General features: G+C 39.4%; 1 protein-coding gene across 3 annotated transcripts; it reads left to right on the top strand.

Annotated features, from left to right (window-relative positions):
* The first annotated feature begins 2,549 nt into the window (after window positions 1-2,549).
* LOC115270376 (uncharacterized) lies at window positions 2,550-16,029 on the top strand. Of its 3 annotated transcripts, XM_062845298.1 has the most exons (3): window positions 2,550-2,914; window positions 2,974-3,668; window positions 4,643-12,283. In XM_062845298.1, the coding sequence occupies exon 3, from the start codon at window positions 8,811-8,813 to the stop codon at window positions 10,527-10,529; it is 1,719 nt and encodes a 572-aa protein (XP_062701282.1). In that variant the 5' UTR covers window positions 2,550-2,914; window positions 2,974-3,668; window positions 4,643-8,810; the 3' UTR covers window positions 10,530-12,283. The 3 variants fall into 3 exon arrangements, 2 of the variants coding, with proteins under 2 accessions (XP_062701282.1, XP_062701281.1); XR_009996175.1 differs by lacking the exon at window positions 4,643-12,283 and adding an exon at window positions 14,998-16,029 and having other exon boundaries at window positions 2,550-3,668; XM_062845297.1 differs by having other exon boundaries at window positions 2,550-3,668.
* Window positions 16,030-16,622: the final 593 nt, after the last annotated feature.

Genomic DNA, 16,622 nt, shown 5'->3' with positions numbered 1-16,622 from the left:
CATATAGCAAACAATTAAGCACGTAGACAAGTAAGTAAGTCAAATAAAGTAAGTAAGTCTAAAGTCATGAAAACAATCTTAAATTATGCAGAATCGAGACCAGAATGCATCAAAGTGCCAGAGTCGAGGCCGGAGTATCCCATCGGAACGTCAGATTACCGTAGATGGAACCAGAGAATAACCCCGCATCATCGTTGCAAATATGTATCGAACTCTGTATGTACAATTATTTTGAATAAATATTTATTTTTGTTTTCGTTAATTTTGTCCTTATTTAATTGTATTCTAGTAAAGGAAAAATTGAAAAACTATTTCTACTCACTTTACAAAATCGCGATTTTAAAGTTACTCAGTTTCTACTCAGTTTTGACAAATCCAAGTTTACTCTAAAGTGAGTGAAGCCGAATTACTCTCTTTTGAGCTGTTCCACTTTCTACCAAAGTGAGTCGAAAACGACTCACTTTAGAGTAGTTTTGAACGAGCGTGCACGCCGACGAAAATGGAACTCACGGTGCATCAAAACAGCTGATCGCAAACGAGACGTGATAACGCTTAAAAACTACTACACACGATTGTGCGTAGTGTTTGCAAAGCAATATTTTTATTATAACATTGTGTTAGCATTATTTTTTTTAAAAATGCACTTTTTGACGAGTTTAACAATGAATGTTGCGTCTTTGATGCGGTCTTTATGATCGTCGTCACTTGATAACACATTTTACAGCAGAGGAAAATCTCTCTGTACAATAAGAGTATGTATTGTTTTTAGCGTGGAGGTAAGTAGAGAACTAGGGATGCAAAAATCTGTGTGGAAATCGATGGAAAATAGTTAAACAAAATTTTTAGATTTCATTTTTATTTGTTACATAAACGTTTTAAACATTGAAAAATCAGTGATGGGTAGCAAAAAAAAAACAAAAAATAATTTAAACTACTTCACTTTTGTTCAGCCAAATTGAGTGTTTCAAATTATTAAATATGCTTAGTTAAGGCCCGTTTAGACTATCTGATTTGTCGGTCTGATTTGAGTGACTGCTCGAAAAAAATGTATGAAATCGTAAACAAAGGTCACTCAAATCGCTCGAATCAGACCGAAAAATCAGATAGTCTAAACGGGCCTTTATTTATAGTCCAAGTCATACGACTTTTATTGCTCCTTATTTATAAACATATTTTCATCGTTCTCCTTGAGAGTATTCATAAGCTTGTGGAGAATATTTAATTTTCGATTATCTGGAACAGCATGGATATAGGGCACTCCTATGCACATGAGTGAGTGCTGGCACGCTTAAAAAAACATGTACGCTTTCGTTCAAAACTACTCTAAAGTGTGCTTTTTCGATTCAGTTTTAAATAGGCTCCTAAAGTCGCATCTAGATTCTTGTTTTAAACTCCAAAATATGGTTCAAGAGTACATATTTACTCATTTTATGACGTTTTTATTGGCCGTGGTTGAAAATATTCAACTTTGATATTTTTAAATATTTTGTCCCTATGGCGCACCCCTAGCTTATAACCACAGACAAACAGACGTAACACCAGCGGCGTCATGGTCACGATTTTTTCCGCAGTCAAGTTCGCAGATTGTGAACAATCCTCGGTACTCACTTAACGTAATTTATGTTTAGTCCCTTACTGTCAGAGCTGATGCGTCAGATCAATGTAACACGCTAAATAAAATTTGCACAAAAGGCAATTTACACGGAAAAAAATACACGGTTATGAATATTTATTGGGTACCGGACTGGTCATCGAAAATTTGATCGTTTTCTTTGGTACATCGAGGTCTTGAAATTGGCTTCTTTAGCGGTGTTGAGATAATTCCATCACCGACGAAATTCCATATTCAGAATCAGCATGCAAAACTGAGCCGAAATCCAAATTTTCATGAATTTTGGTGCCCGAGAACCTATTTTAAAATCAGTTTGAAGTTTGTATGGGAGCGATTTGTCGAATCACCCCTCGTCGCATTTTGTACTGGGCGGAGCTGTCAAGCAGTTGGCCAGCTGTCAAAAGGTGATTTCGAAAAATCTTTTCGAAAGCGATTTTAGGTACCAACACGAAGTTCTAAAAATCTGAAAAAAATCATGGTGGTTCAGAAAAAGGTGCTCTTTCGTATATTTAACATCAAAAAATCAATACATTTTTCTTAATTTAAAAACCCAATTAGTCTATGGTAACACTTCGAACATTTTTCAATTAATATTTTAGTCTCGGAAACAGGTTCGCTCAATTCTAAAAGGACGGAATTTGGCCAACAAACTATGCGAGCGCCGCGGATTGGCAGTTGGTTAACCCTTAAATTTTCAAATAAACCGTTAAATCGATGAACGATGGCAATTATCAGAGTGTTACGTCTGTTTGTCTGTGTTATAATACATACTAAGGGTCTGTGTCAATTGGCGAATTAAAATTAATTTTCACTTAAACTTGGCAGTTCGATAATTATTTCCTTAGGAGAACTGTCAAGTTTAAGTGTTGAACTGTCAAATTTAAGTAAAAATTAATTTTGATTCGTCAATGGATTACCCGCTTTGGCCGAAATTACAAGAGATGGCGCTAGTGAGCAGGAGTTTTTTACTTTTAAAATGTATGGAGAAATTCATAAAAACTAGTTTTTTGATTTAATTAACATTTTTCCAAAAAAAATATTTGGTACAGGTTGTAGGTCACAATGATAGCAATCTGCGTTACCAAATATTTTTTGCCAAAATATCGAAATAATTGAAATATTTGGAAAAATGTTCAAATCTCCATACATTATTTCAACCGAAAACTTCTGCTTGAATTCCGGTTGATCTTCGTTTGCCTATACATGGCATCAAAAATATACATGGATCCATGTTTACTCATCTGTCAAATGACTTGCAATAAAAAAATAAATAAAAATAAAAGTTGGAGCGGCAACGGAAAAGTAAGTACAAATTTCATTTGAAATAAGAGTTAAATTAAATAAAATATACATCATTTTAGATGCAACGAAGAAATAAAATTATAAGCAGTGCGTTCCTGAACAGCATTTCCTAATAGAGTAGCTGCGGAGTAACAGAATCTTCATCGCCGGCGCCAAAATATTCACCCGGATCTCGATCCATTGCCGATGCGGCGGACCTTGTGCGGTACATCGAGATGGTCCAAACTTCCGAGCGGTTGTGCTGTTCAAGTTTGAACTAGTGTTACGTACGTGGTCCAGAAAAGTGATGAAACATCAGCGGCACATCAAATTGGAGAAAATGGAGAAGAACAGAGGTCACGCCAAAAGCAACAACGCTGAGCCGCCAACGTTGGCCACTACGCCAAATGATTTTTCTCTGCAATCTTCCGACCTGACGGATAACATAGGCCTCATGCGTAACCGTTACCTTTCAAGTTGCAGTGGACAGCACAGAAAACTACGACAGTCTGCAGATCAATATGAAACGGAGTATCTACATTTCCAACTTGCTTCCTGATAGTCGAATAGCAGCAATCCCAGCTCAAGTTTTAAGTAGAACGTGTATTTGCTGCAATTCGCAAGCTCTCAGTCTGGAACAACTCTTCCGGGTTGCAAACTGCCTCCAAAGTTTATGAGACTTTCGCGGAACAATCCCAGCGTCAATAGAATTGTGGTGAATGGAGAGGTCGGTTGGTTGAGTCGGACCAGAATGGTGTAAATCAAGAGCATCAAGGTAGGAATATTTGCTCTGCAGCTTTTCTTTCAGGTTCCGGGCCGTCCATTAATAACATAAGGATTCTTGGGAGAAGGGATGGGTGAGAGGAGGGATTGGTTTGATAAGATTTGGCGCTGTCCATAAACTACGTAGACTCATTTTTGGTATCCTCAGAATCAACCCCAATCCCCCTCCCCCTCGTAGACTTTTGTTTATACATTTTTTTTATTTGTATGGAGCGTAGACTTCGGCTAGACCCCCTTCTCCCACCATACGAGTCAACTTAGTTTATGGGCAGACCCTTTGACAAAACATTCGCGCCATATTTTGGTTTTCATAAAAAAAAACGTACAAGGAGGGATGGGGTATCTGAAAATAGAGAACTTCGCTTATCGTAAATCGGACTGCCTCTTGACCTTTTAGAATGCGTGCCGTTATTATAAGCATGGGAACGTCCAAAAATAACGTCACGCTTTACGTAGGAGAGGGGGTTCAGCAAAGTGTCAGATCCCATTACAAAAAGTGTTACAAATATGGATGGGGAAGCTGAAAAGGGTATATTTTCTCGTGATGTAACTTATGGGCACGAGTACGGTGCAGTTTCTGGATTGCGCGGTTATAAGTGCGACGATGAAGTGCGGAATCTCAAATAAAAGTGCGATTTTGCGTCAGATCGTTCCGGTGTCTTCACCGCACTTATTCATTAGCTCGTGATGAATAAGTGCGGTGAAGACACTGGAACGATTTGATGCAATATCGCACTTTTATTTGAGACTCCGCACTTTGTCGCAGTCCAGTTAGCAATGCAATAAACTATACCAGTCTAGTTGACAGATTTTTAATATCTTATTAGTATGAAATTCAAATCGACCAATGTAATTTAATTTAATGATTTAAATATTATTCTGCTACATGATAGTATTCTGTTTAAGTTGTTAGTTGAAAGCTATCTTTACCATTGATATTGACCTTGTTGCATTCCTTTCCTATAGGCATCTTGTAACCGGAACGGAAATACGGAGATAATAATAATAGGTAGGTAGGGTCTGCGACCATTTGGGCAGGAGCATCTATTTTGGGCACTTGCATCTATAACGCAGTCAATTTTAAACCGATTGACTTGATTTTTGAGACACGATCAGTTACTGAATAACTAGTTCAAACGCATAAGCATAACTAGGTCATAGGTCTAGGGGGCCACGGCTATGTTGATATTAGGTTGAAATAGATGTTTTTATACTCAAGTACTGCTCCAAGAATACTTATAGCCTGAATCTCATGTTTTTCCGAAATGGATTATTCTGGACTGGAGGAGACTAGGCCATCCCTTTTTACGCCAATGCTCAAACGTTATAATATTAAACCGTCTTAACTAATAAATTTGGCATATATTTACAAACACAAGTAAATAAAAATATTGACAGAATTACACTCACCACAGTACCAATGCACGGTATTAAGGCATGGTTATTTTTATGTTCCAAATACCGTGTTTTGGGCTAAAACGGTAAACTAAATATTTAATTGATACGTTTAACTTAATTAATCAGTAGTGCAAACCTCTAAAAAACGTTTCTTTTTTTCAACGACTCTTTTTAGTATGCACATGGTGTGTTTGATATAGTGATGACAAAGGGCCACCAATTTATGCGGTCACAAACAATGACCCAACACCGATGAATTACCTTAATTTTGACCACTATTTATGAATCACCGTATTAGGATCCAGAATTAAGCGACGTTTGCTCATTTCTTGAGCGATTCCTTGACTGAATTTTTACACGCATCGAGATAGCCCATGAAATATTTTGTGATCTGCGTACTACCTATTGATCAGACGAGTGATCCATAAACTATGGTAATTTTTACGGATTCATAAATTGTGGGTCGTTTCACAAGGTGTTAGAAACAATTCCCGACTAACAATCACTCATTTAACAGGCACCATTATGACGAATCAATTCAGCATAATGTTTAATAACATTTGAATTACTTTCACGTACAACCTATGTTCGGGTTTTGTTCACACAAATTTGGAGAAGTTATAAAGCATCATGTTGTGCACCAACTTATTTTTTTGTTGTTCAAAGCGTTTTACAAATGTACAAGAAAGTTGTTATTAAGCTTTGGCAAAAATGAATGAAAATAAATAAAATGCAAAAATGTTGAAACTCTCACGAGAGTAATTATTTGCTCTCATGTTGAGAACACCTATTATGAAATAAGAATTACATATAAATTTACCTAAATCCGGATTAGAACTCGAGACCTGTCGATTGCCAGCCGCATGCCTTCCTATCTGCGCCATCCTAGAGATGGTGAGATGCAGCACCCAAAGCAAATCATAATCTTCCCATGACTCAATAATGATCACTGCTGAACTTGTGTTCAGCAGTGGTGAATTAGCACAGCACGTGGTAATCAACTGAACAACGCCTTATACTTAACAGCTGTTCAACTCAAAACGCGTGTTTTCCATTCTGATTTCGCTGTCAGTATTTGTATCGCACGGTGAGAAAACTTGTATCGAATGCGGCCAAAAAGTGTTGGTCCTTATTGAAGATATTGTTTCCAGACGAACTAATTGCGATATGAATATGTTTTTAGTTTTATTTAAAAATATCGATCTTTAAAAATGTATGACAATAAGTGGTGCTGTATGGTCTTGGACATGGTGCATTCACAGCATCTGTTCGGGTAATATACTCATGCTCAGTCTAAGATCCGTTAAGAAATTGTTTCATTTATGCTTTTGTCATGGAATCTTTATATTATGTTCAATAAATAGTGCATAAGGATGTTTAGGGATACGATTTCTGAATGCTGTTTGGTTATCTAGGTGACTGTGGGTATTCACGACAGCACTGAAATGTCAAATGCATCGATCCAAGCGTCTCGTACAATCGAACTGCTGACTAATAATAATAAATAAATGCCTCATATTTACGTTGATTACGTCTCTTGGCACTCAATGTTAAACTACATAATTCTAATCCGTTTTATTTTATGTGATTCATTTAATATTTTGGTTCATTGATAACTTGGTTGTCTAAACAGTTTTAGCCATGATTTATCCCATAATCCGAACAAAGTTTCGAGTCAAACTATGACGGGCTGAAGGCGTTTATTTGACAAGTGAAAAGTGCATTGTTCAGGAGCATATGCTTATCGATACATCAGCTTAATAAAGTGCAGACAAATGTTTTGTTAAACTATTTTGTTAAGGAATCAATGCTTGTCGAATAAATTTCTTGTTAAACTTATAATTTATCATTGTTGATACCGGTGAGGAAAGTCGAGCATTGACTATTTTCTCAATCGAAAAATCATTTGAACTGTAATGTGTAGAGCATAATTTTAGTTCAGCTATCATTACCATTATTAAGCAACAATTCAGTAAGCTTGCTTGTTTGTGACTTGCAATTGTTAGTTGGGAATGCTGTGTTTTATCATTTTGATTTTAACCATCGCTCAAACATTTGGAGTATTACAAATCATACTCATTATACATAAAAGGATCTTTTTATTATCGTACAAATTGTTACGAAGGTTCTCAGAGTTTAAGGCTGAACGGTGTAGGGTCTTAACGTGCATTGGCCCTTTGCGAAGACAGACCAGGTTAGGCAACCCTGCGAGTGGTAGATCGATAGGCAGGCGCCGTGTGTACGTCAGGTTGAGAGATATCGAGTAAGGAACGAAGCGAGAGGTCGAACGTGTGTGAATCTGCGAGCGGTGAATAAATACATAAAGTGAATTTGTAAAGAAACAGTTATTATTATAATCCTTGAATGCCCTGGTTCCTACAGTTTGGCGACGAGGACGAAAATATAGTGATAACGTGAGTGCAAGTGATTTTAGTGGAAGAAGAAAGCGAGGTTGTAATTCAGCCGATTGTTGGCGTTCGGCGGGCCAAGCGGTAGCGCCAGCTGCTGTGGATACCTGAGAGGTTAGAATTTGCCGGAGCGTCAATGTGAGTACCCAACAATTATAAGTGAGGGATAGAAAGGGAAGATCACCCTTTTCAGTTGCTGTTGGATTCTTTCGTGGATGTTTTCTCTGCATTATCTATGGGGGGAACATACACCAGTTATGCAGTGGAAAAAATCACAGTGGGGCAAAATGTGTTTTTTAACGTCAGAAATGGTTTTTGAAATTTTGTTTGCTACGTCTAATTATTGGGTATGAAATTGAGTATTGGTGTTGTTTTCAGGTGACAATAATTGAGATAAATGTTTATGGGTGGTTATGTACGTGTCAATCTGAAAACTAGAAGAAGTGTGTAATGGGTTTATGTCGTTTTGCAGATGGGTTTGTACCATAACAGAGATTAAGACGGATTTTAGAATGGAGGTATTGTGCATCTACATTAATGTTCTGGGTTGTACCGAAATTAAGTGGATTGTGTATCAACAATCGTTCAATTTTATGAGGTAATTGTGAAGGGGTCGTACGTATTTATTTTTCACTTGGAATATTGTATTGGTGACGCTGCCTGTTATAGCTGCGTATGTAAACAGAAATGGTTGTGTACCAAATTGAAAATGGTTGTGTACCAGAATAGAGATGGTTAGGTACCAATAGTGACCTGGTTGTGTACCAATGTGAACATTTTTAAGCATCAAATAAGTAATAATTAACTACAAACATAGAAGTGTGTCAAATAAGAAATGGTTATGTACCACTAGAGGGATGGTTAAGTACCAAAAGTGAGCTGGTTGTGTACCAACGTGAACATTGTTGAGTATCAAAGGGGTAATGGTTAGGTACCAAAATAGAAATGGTTGTGTACCAAATTGATAATGGTTGTGTACCACATTTGAGGCGGTTGAAAAAAAAAGGAAATTGTTGTGTAACCAAACATTAATAGCTGATTGCCACAATTCACTATTGGTAAAAATGGTTAAGCGTATAATAAGCTGGTACATAAGGACAAGGAGTACTGCATCTTAGATTGTGAATTCCATTTACATTGACCAATAATTGAAAAATATATGGAAATAAACATTATGAAAAAAACGGTGTTTTATTAACTCAAATAAGCGTTTCCACAACTGCAAATAACTGGTGTATATTAATTTTTATTTATATCATGATTTTCTTTTTGGGAAAGCAGCGTTGAAATTATATAAGATAAGGTTACCATCCAATATTGTTTACAGGATGGCTGCATCAAGTCGGATCAAACCATTTGATGTAGCATTGGAAGCGAGTCGTCTGCCGTCTGAGTGGGAGTCATGGAAAAACGATTTAGAATCGTTCTTTCTAGCTCAGCGTTTGGAATCACAGCAAGATAAACGGGCTCAGCTTGCCTACCTGGGAGGCCCAGGACTGCAAGAGCTGCTGCGCTACCTACCCGGAGTGAATCAAGTTCCACATGTAGCGGCTGATCCTCCGTATTACGACGTTGCGATTAAATGCTTGGACGACTATTTCGAACCGTTTCGCCGTAAAACCTACGAGAGACATCTTTTCCATCAAATAATTCAACGACTGGATGAACGCTTTACTGACTTTGTTATGCGGCTGCGGAAGCAAATCGCTCGATGCAGTTACAACCCCTGCGTTGTTGATGAGTTAATCGCTGATAGAATTGCACAGGGATGCAGCTCCGAGGACTTGCGTACGAAGCTGCTGCAGAAGGACCGGAGCTTGGAAGAAATAATCGCCCTGGGCACAAGTCTGGCAGAATCTCTCCAACAATCCAAGAAATTTGGGAAACCGTCAGTACCGATCAGACAAGAACACGAGGTAAATAGTGTTGCTAGGCCCCCACGACGCATCTTCCAAGGAAATCAACGAAGCGGTGTTAGGAACATCGCTCCTAACGGTTCCCAGACATCGTCGAATGATCGGTTCATTTGTTATGGGTGCGGTCGTCGAGGACATACTCAGGGAAGTTTCGAATGCCCGGCAAAACAAACAAAATGCGCAAGCTGTGGTAAAATGGGTCACTGGGCCAAACGTTGCTACAATAGAGGAGGTGGCACAAAGCGCCGGATGAACGACCAAACATCGGCCCCGCCGGTCAAGCGCATACGAGCTGTTGAGGAAGAATCGGAGAAGAGGAACACCAAGGATTATGTTTTTTATGCGATGGGGAATAATGTGTTCAGCTTCAAGGTGGGGGGAGTGGAGATACCAATGACCATTGATTCTGGAGCTGACGCAAACATTGTCACAGAATGCGCATGGAAAGAACTGAAGAACGCCGGTATCAATGTGTCGTTCATGAGTACTGAGGTTGATCGATCGCTTCTAGCGTATGCTTCAAAGGATCCAATGAAGATCATTGGGATGTTTAATGCGGAAATTGAAGCAGCTGAGAACAAAGCCACTGCTACATTCTACGTGGTGCAGAATGGACAACGTTGCCTTCTGGGGGATCAGACAGCGAAGGATCTCAACGTATTGAAGGTTGGTTTTGGTGTAGGTTCAATAGAAGCGAAGGAAATCAACCCGTTCCCGAAAATTCGAGATGTGGTAGTGGAAATTCCCATCGATCCCAAAATTCAGCCAGTTCAACAGCCATACAGACGCCCTCCAATAGCTTTGGAAGACAAAATCGAAGAGAAGCTTCGCTCGCTGCTGGAACGAGACATCATCGAACCGGCCCCAGGACCTTCACCATGGGTATCTCCTGTTGTGCCAGTTGTTAAGGACTCTGGTGAAATACGGCTGTGTATTGATATGCGACGGGCGAATCAAGCGGTACTGCGTGAGACGCACCCGCTGCCGCTCGTTGACGAGCTTTTGAGTTCCGTTAATGGGGCAGTAAAGTTCTCAAAGATTGACATTAAAGACGCCTACCACCAAGTTGAGATCTCGGAGCGGTCACGACCCGTGACAACGTTCATCACGAAACATGGCCTGTTCAGGTAGATGATTGACCTCAATAAACCTTTTTTTTATTTTAAATTACAGACATGAATGATATATTTTGTTGTTTTATTTCAATTCCATATTATTAGGTATAAACGATTAATGTTTGGAGTTAGCTGTGCGCCTGAATTATTTCAGAAGGTCATGGAGTCGATCCTTGCAGACTTGGACGGAATCATTGTATATTTGGACGACGTTGTTGTCCACGGTAGAACTCAAACAGAACACGATAGGAGACTCACCGCTGTTTTACATAGACTATCTGAATACGGAGTTCTGTTGAATGACCAGAAGTGTGTTTATAATGTTGAATGTTTGGAGATTCTCGGTCATCAGCTTTCAGTGCAGGGGATTCGTCCAACTGAAAGTCGGGTTGCTGCGATCAGAACTTTTCGAGAGCCGCAAAACGTATCAGAACTCAGAAGCTTTCTGGGGTTGGTATGTTATGTTGGGAAATTTGTGCCACACCTTGCGACAAAAACAGACCCTCTAAGACAACTGCTTAGATCAGGCGTTCAATTCAACTGGACAAATAAAGAAAGGGCTGCTTTCCAGGAAATCAAGGATGCAATGTGTCAGATTCATCATTTGGGTTTCTTCAATCCCAAGGAGCACACGAAGCTGATAACAGATGCTAGTGCAACCGGGCTAGGGGCCGTTCTTTTACAAGACAGCTCTGCTGGTAACTGTCGAATCATCGCGTACGCCAGTAAAGCATTGACAACCTTGGAGAAAAAGTACTTTCAAACAGAGCGAGAAGCGTTGTCATTGGTATGGGGAGTGGAGAAATTCAAACTTTATTTGCAAGGAGTCAAGTTTACGCTCGTGACCAAGGGGTCGGACAGCCTGATCTGGGATCGAAATATCAAAAAATATTAAAAATATTAATCCAAATATCACAAAAATGATCAAGTGTGCCGTGATGGTTATTTTTGTTTGTTATCATGTCAAACAAGAATGCCACAGAAGTTAGTACAGATCTTATTTTGTGAACAGCCTGATGTTTTACATAAAAAACCGCCGGCCATTTCCGTACTCCTCGGTCCTCGCTACCATACAGCTTCATCTTGTGCACAGGGTATATTCAAAATTTATGTTAGCCTGGGTTTTTGTTAGAACAACCGTTTGTTTATCAATGAGATGCTGCTTAATGTATGCTGGTACTGCCAGCTTAGTTTGTGGCATCAAGCGGCCTGAATATGAAACTATCCTGCCTCGGAAGCGATACCCAAATCATACCAATAACATACTGTTTTCGAAACATAACAAATCATCAAAAAAACCGAAACCCTGGCTAAAATTTTACCCTCCCAAGCTCTATGGTTCTCATTTCGTAATTATTTTCCCCTGAAATACTTCACTACTTTTATAGACACATAGATTCTGAGAGCCTTCTACGTGTCGGTACATAATTTAATAAATAATCTCTTATGATAGGTATATATTAGCATAAGAGATTATTTATTAAATTATGTACCGAGAGTTTGATTTACCAAACCTCCCTCAGCTACGTGGAAATCGAGCATGATACACATACGCTTGTTGAACATATTTGCATGGAATCTGCCTTAAAGGAATTAGGTTTTATTGAAAGATTATATGTAAGAGATCTTGGTATTTGATTTGTTATCTCAAGGAACATCAAGTAGAGCTGATTTCGTCTTCAGCAAAGGATCCTCTTTGGTGTGGGTCTTTGTATCGTCAGCTCCTGAAACTGTAAAAATTGTGTGTGATGTACTAACTACAAATAGAAAAAATGAAATATGATTTCAAATACTTCAATTCTTTGCCAATGTTTGTCTACGGTTTGACTTTCGTTGTCTTCAACATCCTGGTTTATGACAGATGTTCATTGAAAAGAAAACCAAAGCTACTTTGATGAAATTATGGATTTTAATAAATATTAAAAATATCAACCAATATTAATCCCAGTATCAATGAGCTGTCCGACCCCTTGCTCGTGACGGATTGCAAGGCATTAAAGTTTTTGTTTGGTCCCCGATCGAGGCCTTGCCCGCGGATCGAACGCTGGGTCCTGCGGTTGCAAGCATACACTTATGACATTGAGCACATCCAAGGATGTGCCAACATTGCTGATAGTCTGTCTAGACTGAGTGAATCATCACCGGAACCATTTGATGAATCCATGGAGGGATACATTCATAGTATCGTTGAGTTAGCTGTTCCTACCGCGGTGACAATTGATGAAGTTCGGAAGTAATCACAGAAAGATGACACAATTCAAAAGGTTCAGGAATCTCTGCAGACAGGATCGTTAGAAGACATGCCTAAGGAGTTCAAGCCGTTTTCCAATGAGCTTTACAGTGTTGACGGGCTTCTGTTGAGAGGTAATCGATTGATAATGCCTTCGATTTTGCAGAACCAAGTACTGGAGCTAGCACACGAATCACATCCAGGTATAGCTGCAATGAAACGTAGACTAAGACAAAAAGTCTGGTGGCCAGGCCTCGACAAACAAGCGGAATCATGGGTAAAGGGATGCAAACAGTGTATTTTGGTCTCAAATTTGGGGCCTCCAGAACCGTTGAAGAGAACCCGAATGCCAGAACGCCCCTGGACAGATATTGCGGTAGATTTCATGGGACCGTTACCGTCTGGACACTCTCTCTTTGTTTTAGTGGATTATTTCAGCAGGTTTACTGAAGCTGTAGTCATGCGACAGACAACGGCCAAGCGTACGGTTGAGGCCTTGCACGAGACGTTCTGTAGGTTTGGATTCCCTGAAACGATCAAGTCGGATAATGGTCCTCAGTTTATCAGCGAAGACATAAAGAGATATTGTAAAGAATATGGCATCGTGCTCCTTAAAACTACACCTTATTGGCCCCAAGCAAATGGGGAAGTGGAACGGGCTAACAAGACAATCCTGAAGCATTTGCAAATTAGTCAAGAATCTGACAGTCCTGATTGGATCTGGGACTTGAGATCTTTTTTGCTCATGTACAACTCGACACCACATAGTACAACTGGAGTAGCACCTTCTTCGCTCATGTTTGGACGGATCCTTCGTGATAAGCTACCGGATTTCAATGGGACATCTGTGCGCACGGATGTGGAAGAGATACCCGACAAAGATTGGGAGAGGAAGCTTAAGGGAGCCGAATACTCAGATTCACGCCGTCTAGCAAAACCATCGCAGCTGAGAGTGGGAGATACTGTTGTTGCTAAGCGGTTGCAAAAGGCGAACAAGCTTTGTGGAACATTTGGATCTGAAGAATACGAAATCGTTGAACTCAATGGAGCGGATGCTACACTGCGATCAAGGGAATCCGATCGGGTTATGCATCGAAACGTAGCCCATCTTAAGCCACTGCCATGCAGCACTGCCGCGGAAAATTTCCTCGAAGATTCATCGAGTCATCACAACGAGGATGATCAGCAGGTGTCTGGTCATATCCAGGAACCATACCAGGAGAGGAGAAAAGTTCAAACGGAGGAATCTAACAAACGAGAACCATCAGTTCGCGCGCATCGTCGGCCAGCTTATTTGGATGAATACCATATCAACAAAGTTGATGACTTTAATGTGTAGGGGGGGTGTAGGGTCTTAACGTGCATTGGCCCTTTGCGAAGACAGACCAGGTTAGGCAACCCTGCGAGTGGTAGATCGATAGGCAGGCGCCGTGTGTACGTCAGGTTGAGAGATATCGAGTAAGGAACGAAGCGAGAGGTCGAACGTGTGTGAATCTGCGAGCGGTGAATAAATACATAAAGTGAATTTGTAAAGAAACAGTTATTATTATAATCCTTGAATGCCCTGGTTCCTACAAACGGGACGGTGGTTGAATCGTCCGCCATTGCTCTGTTGCTAGTAAGATGCAAATCTCAACTTCTACTTCATATAATTGACTAGAAATTTGATCGTTCATTTGCTCAGTTGTGGTGCACAATCGACTAAAGTTTCAGCTACGTCAGTGCAGTGGAAATTGATATTTGCTTCTTAAGAATCGCGAGGCAAATTGTTAGAAAGAGAGGGAAGATAGGAAAAATTACACGTCGTCCCGTGCCGCCTTAATGATTTTTTTTTTATTTTATAAGTAGTTCTCATATATATATGAACAAAAACTTAATTGAAAAACATCTGGTTCACCTAATTTCCCGGAAAACTCCATTGGAAAACAAACATTTTCCACAGACACTACCTACTTTGTGAAATCATAAGCAAATTTTCGCAGCAATTAAAAAAAAAATACAAAATGAAAATGGTTTTCCAAAAAATTTTCGACTGTTGAGGAAAATCGGTGAAAAGTCGGAAAAACTATTTTCGAAGTCTGGAAAAAATCCTTTAAAAACAGTTTTGTAAGGATAAGCTATTCTGTAAAATTAGTGAATCCCCTTACTATATGTAGTTAACAACCTATTTTAAAGCGAAGAATTTGCTCCCGTTCAATATAAATACATTTTTTCTCTGTTTCTTATGGCAATCATGGCTGTTGAATATTTATAGATCCGGACACCAAACTATGTACATGGCGTGCCTCTGGAGCCGACTTACTGATGTACATGGCGCGAAGCAACATCACATATATCGTCATCTTGGTCAACGTCATTATTGGACAAGTCAGAAATGATTCATATTAATCAATTTATAATACCATTTATAATTTTAAGAAGCAATTAAACGTACTTTAGGGGGGGAGGGGTGGTAGAATGTCCTGCTGGGTTCTTTAAAATATCCGAAGCTCCGAGGGTAAATTAACAAACTTCATCAAAGTTGAAGTTTTCAAATAGTGCATAATGGATTCTTGCTGTTACTTAGAAATTATCACAGGTACAAGGTGACGCAACACATAGAAAAAAAAAATATTGTGTTTAACAAAAAATGTTCCAGGCTGTTTCCTAAGTTCTCCCAGGTTGCGAGGTGACGCATTACTTGCTCAGATATTGAACCATATTCTATCATTAAATTATGAAAAATGTTGTATAAGCGATTCTTGCGTTTAACCAAAAAAGTCAAGCCAGGTTCACCAAGTTCTCCTAGGCTGCGAGGTGACGCATTACTGGTCCAGTTTTTTGAAACATATTCTTTCTTAAAACTGTGAAAAGGTGTATAAGCGATTCTTGCGTTTAACCAAAAAAGTCAAGCCAGGTTCACCAAATTCTCCTAGGCTGCGAGGTGACGCGTTACTGGTCCAGTTTTTGAAACATATTCTTTCTTAAAACTTTGAAAAGGTGTATAAGCGATTCTTGCGTTTAACCAAGAAAGTCAAGCCAGGTTCACCAAGTTCTCCTAGGCTGCGAGGTGACGCATTACTGGTCCAGTTTTTGAAACATATTCTTTCTTAAAACTTTGAAAAGGTGTATAAGCGATTCTTGCGTTTAACCAAAAAAGTCAAGCCAGGTTCACCAAGTTCTCCTAGGCTGCGAGGTGACGTATAACTGATCTAGTTTTTGAAACAAATTCTGTCTTGAAACTTTGAAGGTGAGTAAGCGATTCTTGCGTTTAACCAAAATAGCCAAGCCAGGTTCACCAAGTTCTCCCAGATTGCGAGGTGACGCGTTACTGATCTAGTTTTTGAAACAAATTCTGTCTTAAAACTTTGAAGGTGAGTAAGCGATTCTTGCGTTTAACCAAAATAGCCAAGCCAGGTTCACCAAGTTCTCCCAGATTGCGAGGTGACGCATTACTGGTCCAGTTTTTGAAACAAATTCTGTCTTGAAACTTTGAAGGTGTGTAAGCGATTCTTGCGTTTAACCAAAATAGCTAAGCCAGGTTCACCAAGTTCTCCCAGGTTGCGAGGTGACGCATTACTGGTCCAGTTTTTGAAACAAATTCTGTCTTAAAACTTTGAAAAGGCGTATAAGCGATTCTTGCATTTAACCAAAATAGCCAAGCCAGGTTCACCAAGTTCTCCTAGGCTGCGAGGTGACGCGTTACTGGTCCAGTTTTTGAAACATATTCTTTCTTAAAACTTTGTAAAGGTGTATAAGCGATTCTTGCGTTTAACCAAAAAAGTCAAGCCAGGTTCACCAAGTTCTCCTAGGCTGCGAGGTGACGTATAACTGATCTAGTTTTTGAAACAAATTCTGTCTTGAAACTTTGAAGGTGAGTAAGCGATTCTTGCGTTTAAC

This window comes from Aedes albopictus, chromosome 1 (assembly GCF_035046485.1).
Source record: "Aedes albopictus strain Foshan chromosome 1, AalbF5, whole genome shotgun sequence".
NCBI lineage: Eukaryota > Metazoa > Arthropoda > Insecta > Diptera > Culicidae > Aedes > Aedes albopictus.
The sequence above is the reverse complement of the archived record's forward strand: the minus strand, read 5'-3'. Positions and strand labels throughout refer to the sequence as shown.

What these genes read in the sequence shown, in the direction of transcription:
- LOC115270376 (XM_062845298.1), top strand. Translation starts at nt 8,811, where the DNA reads ATGGCTGCATCAAGTCGGATCAAACCATTTGATGTAGCATTGGAAGCG.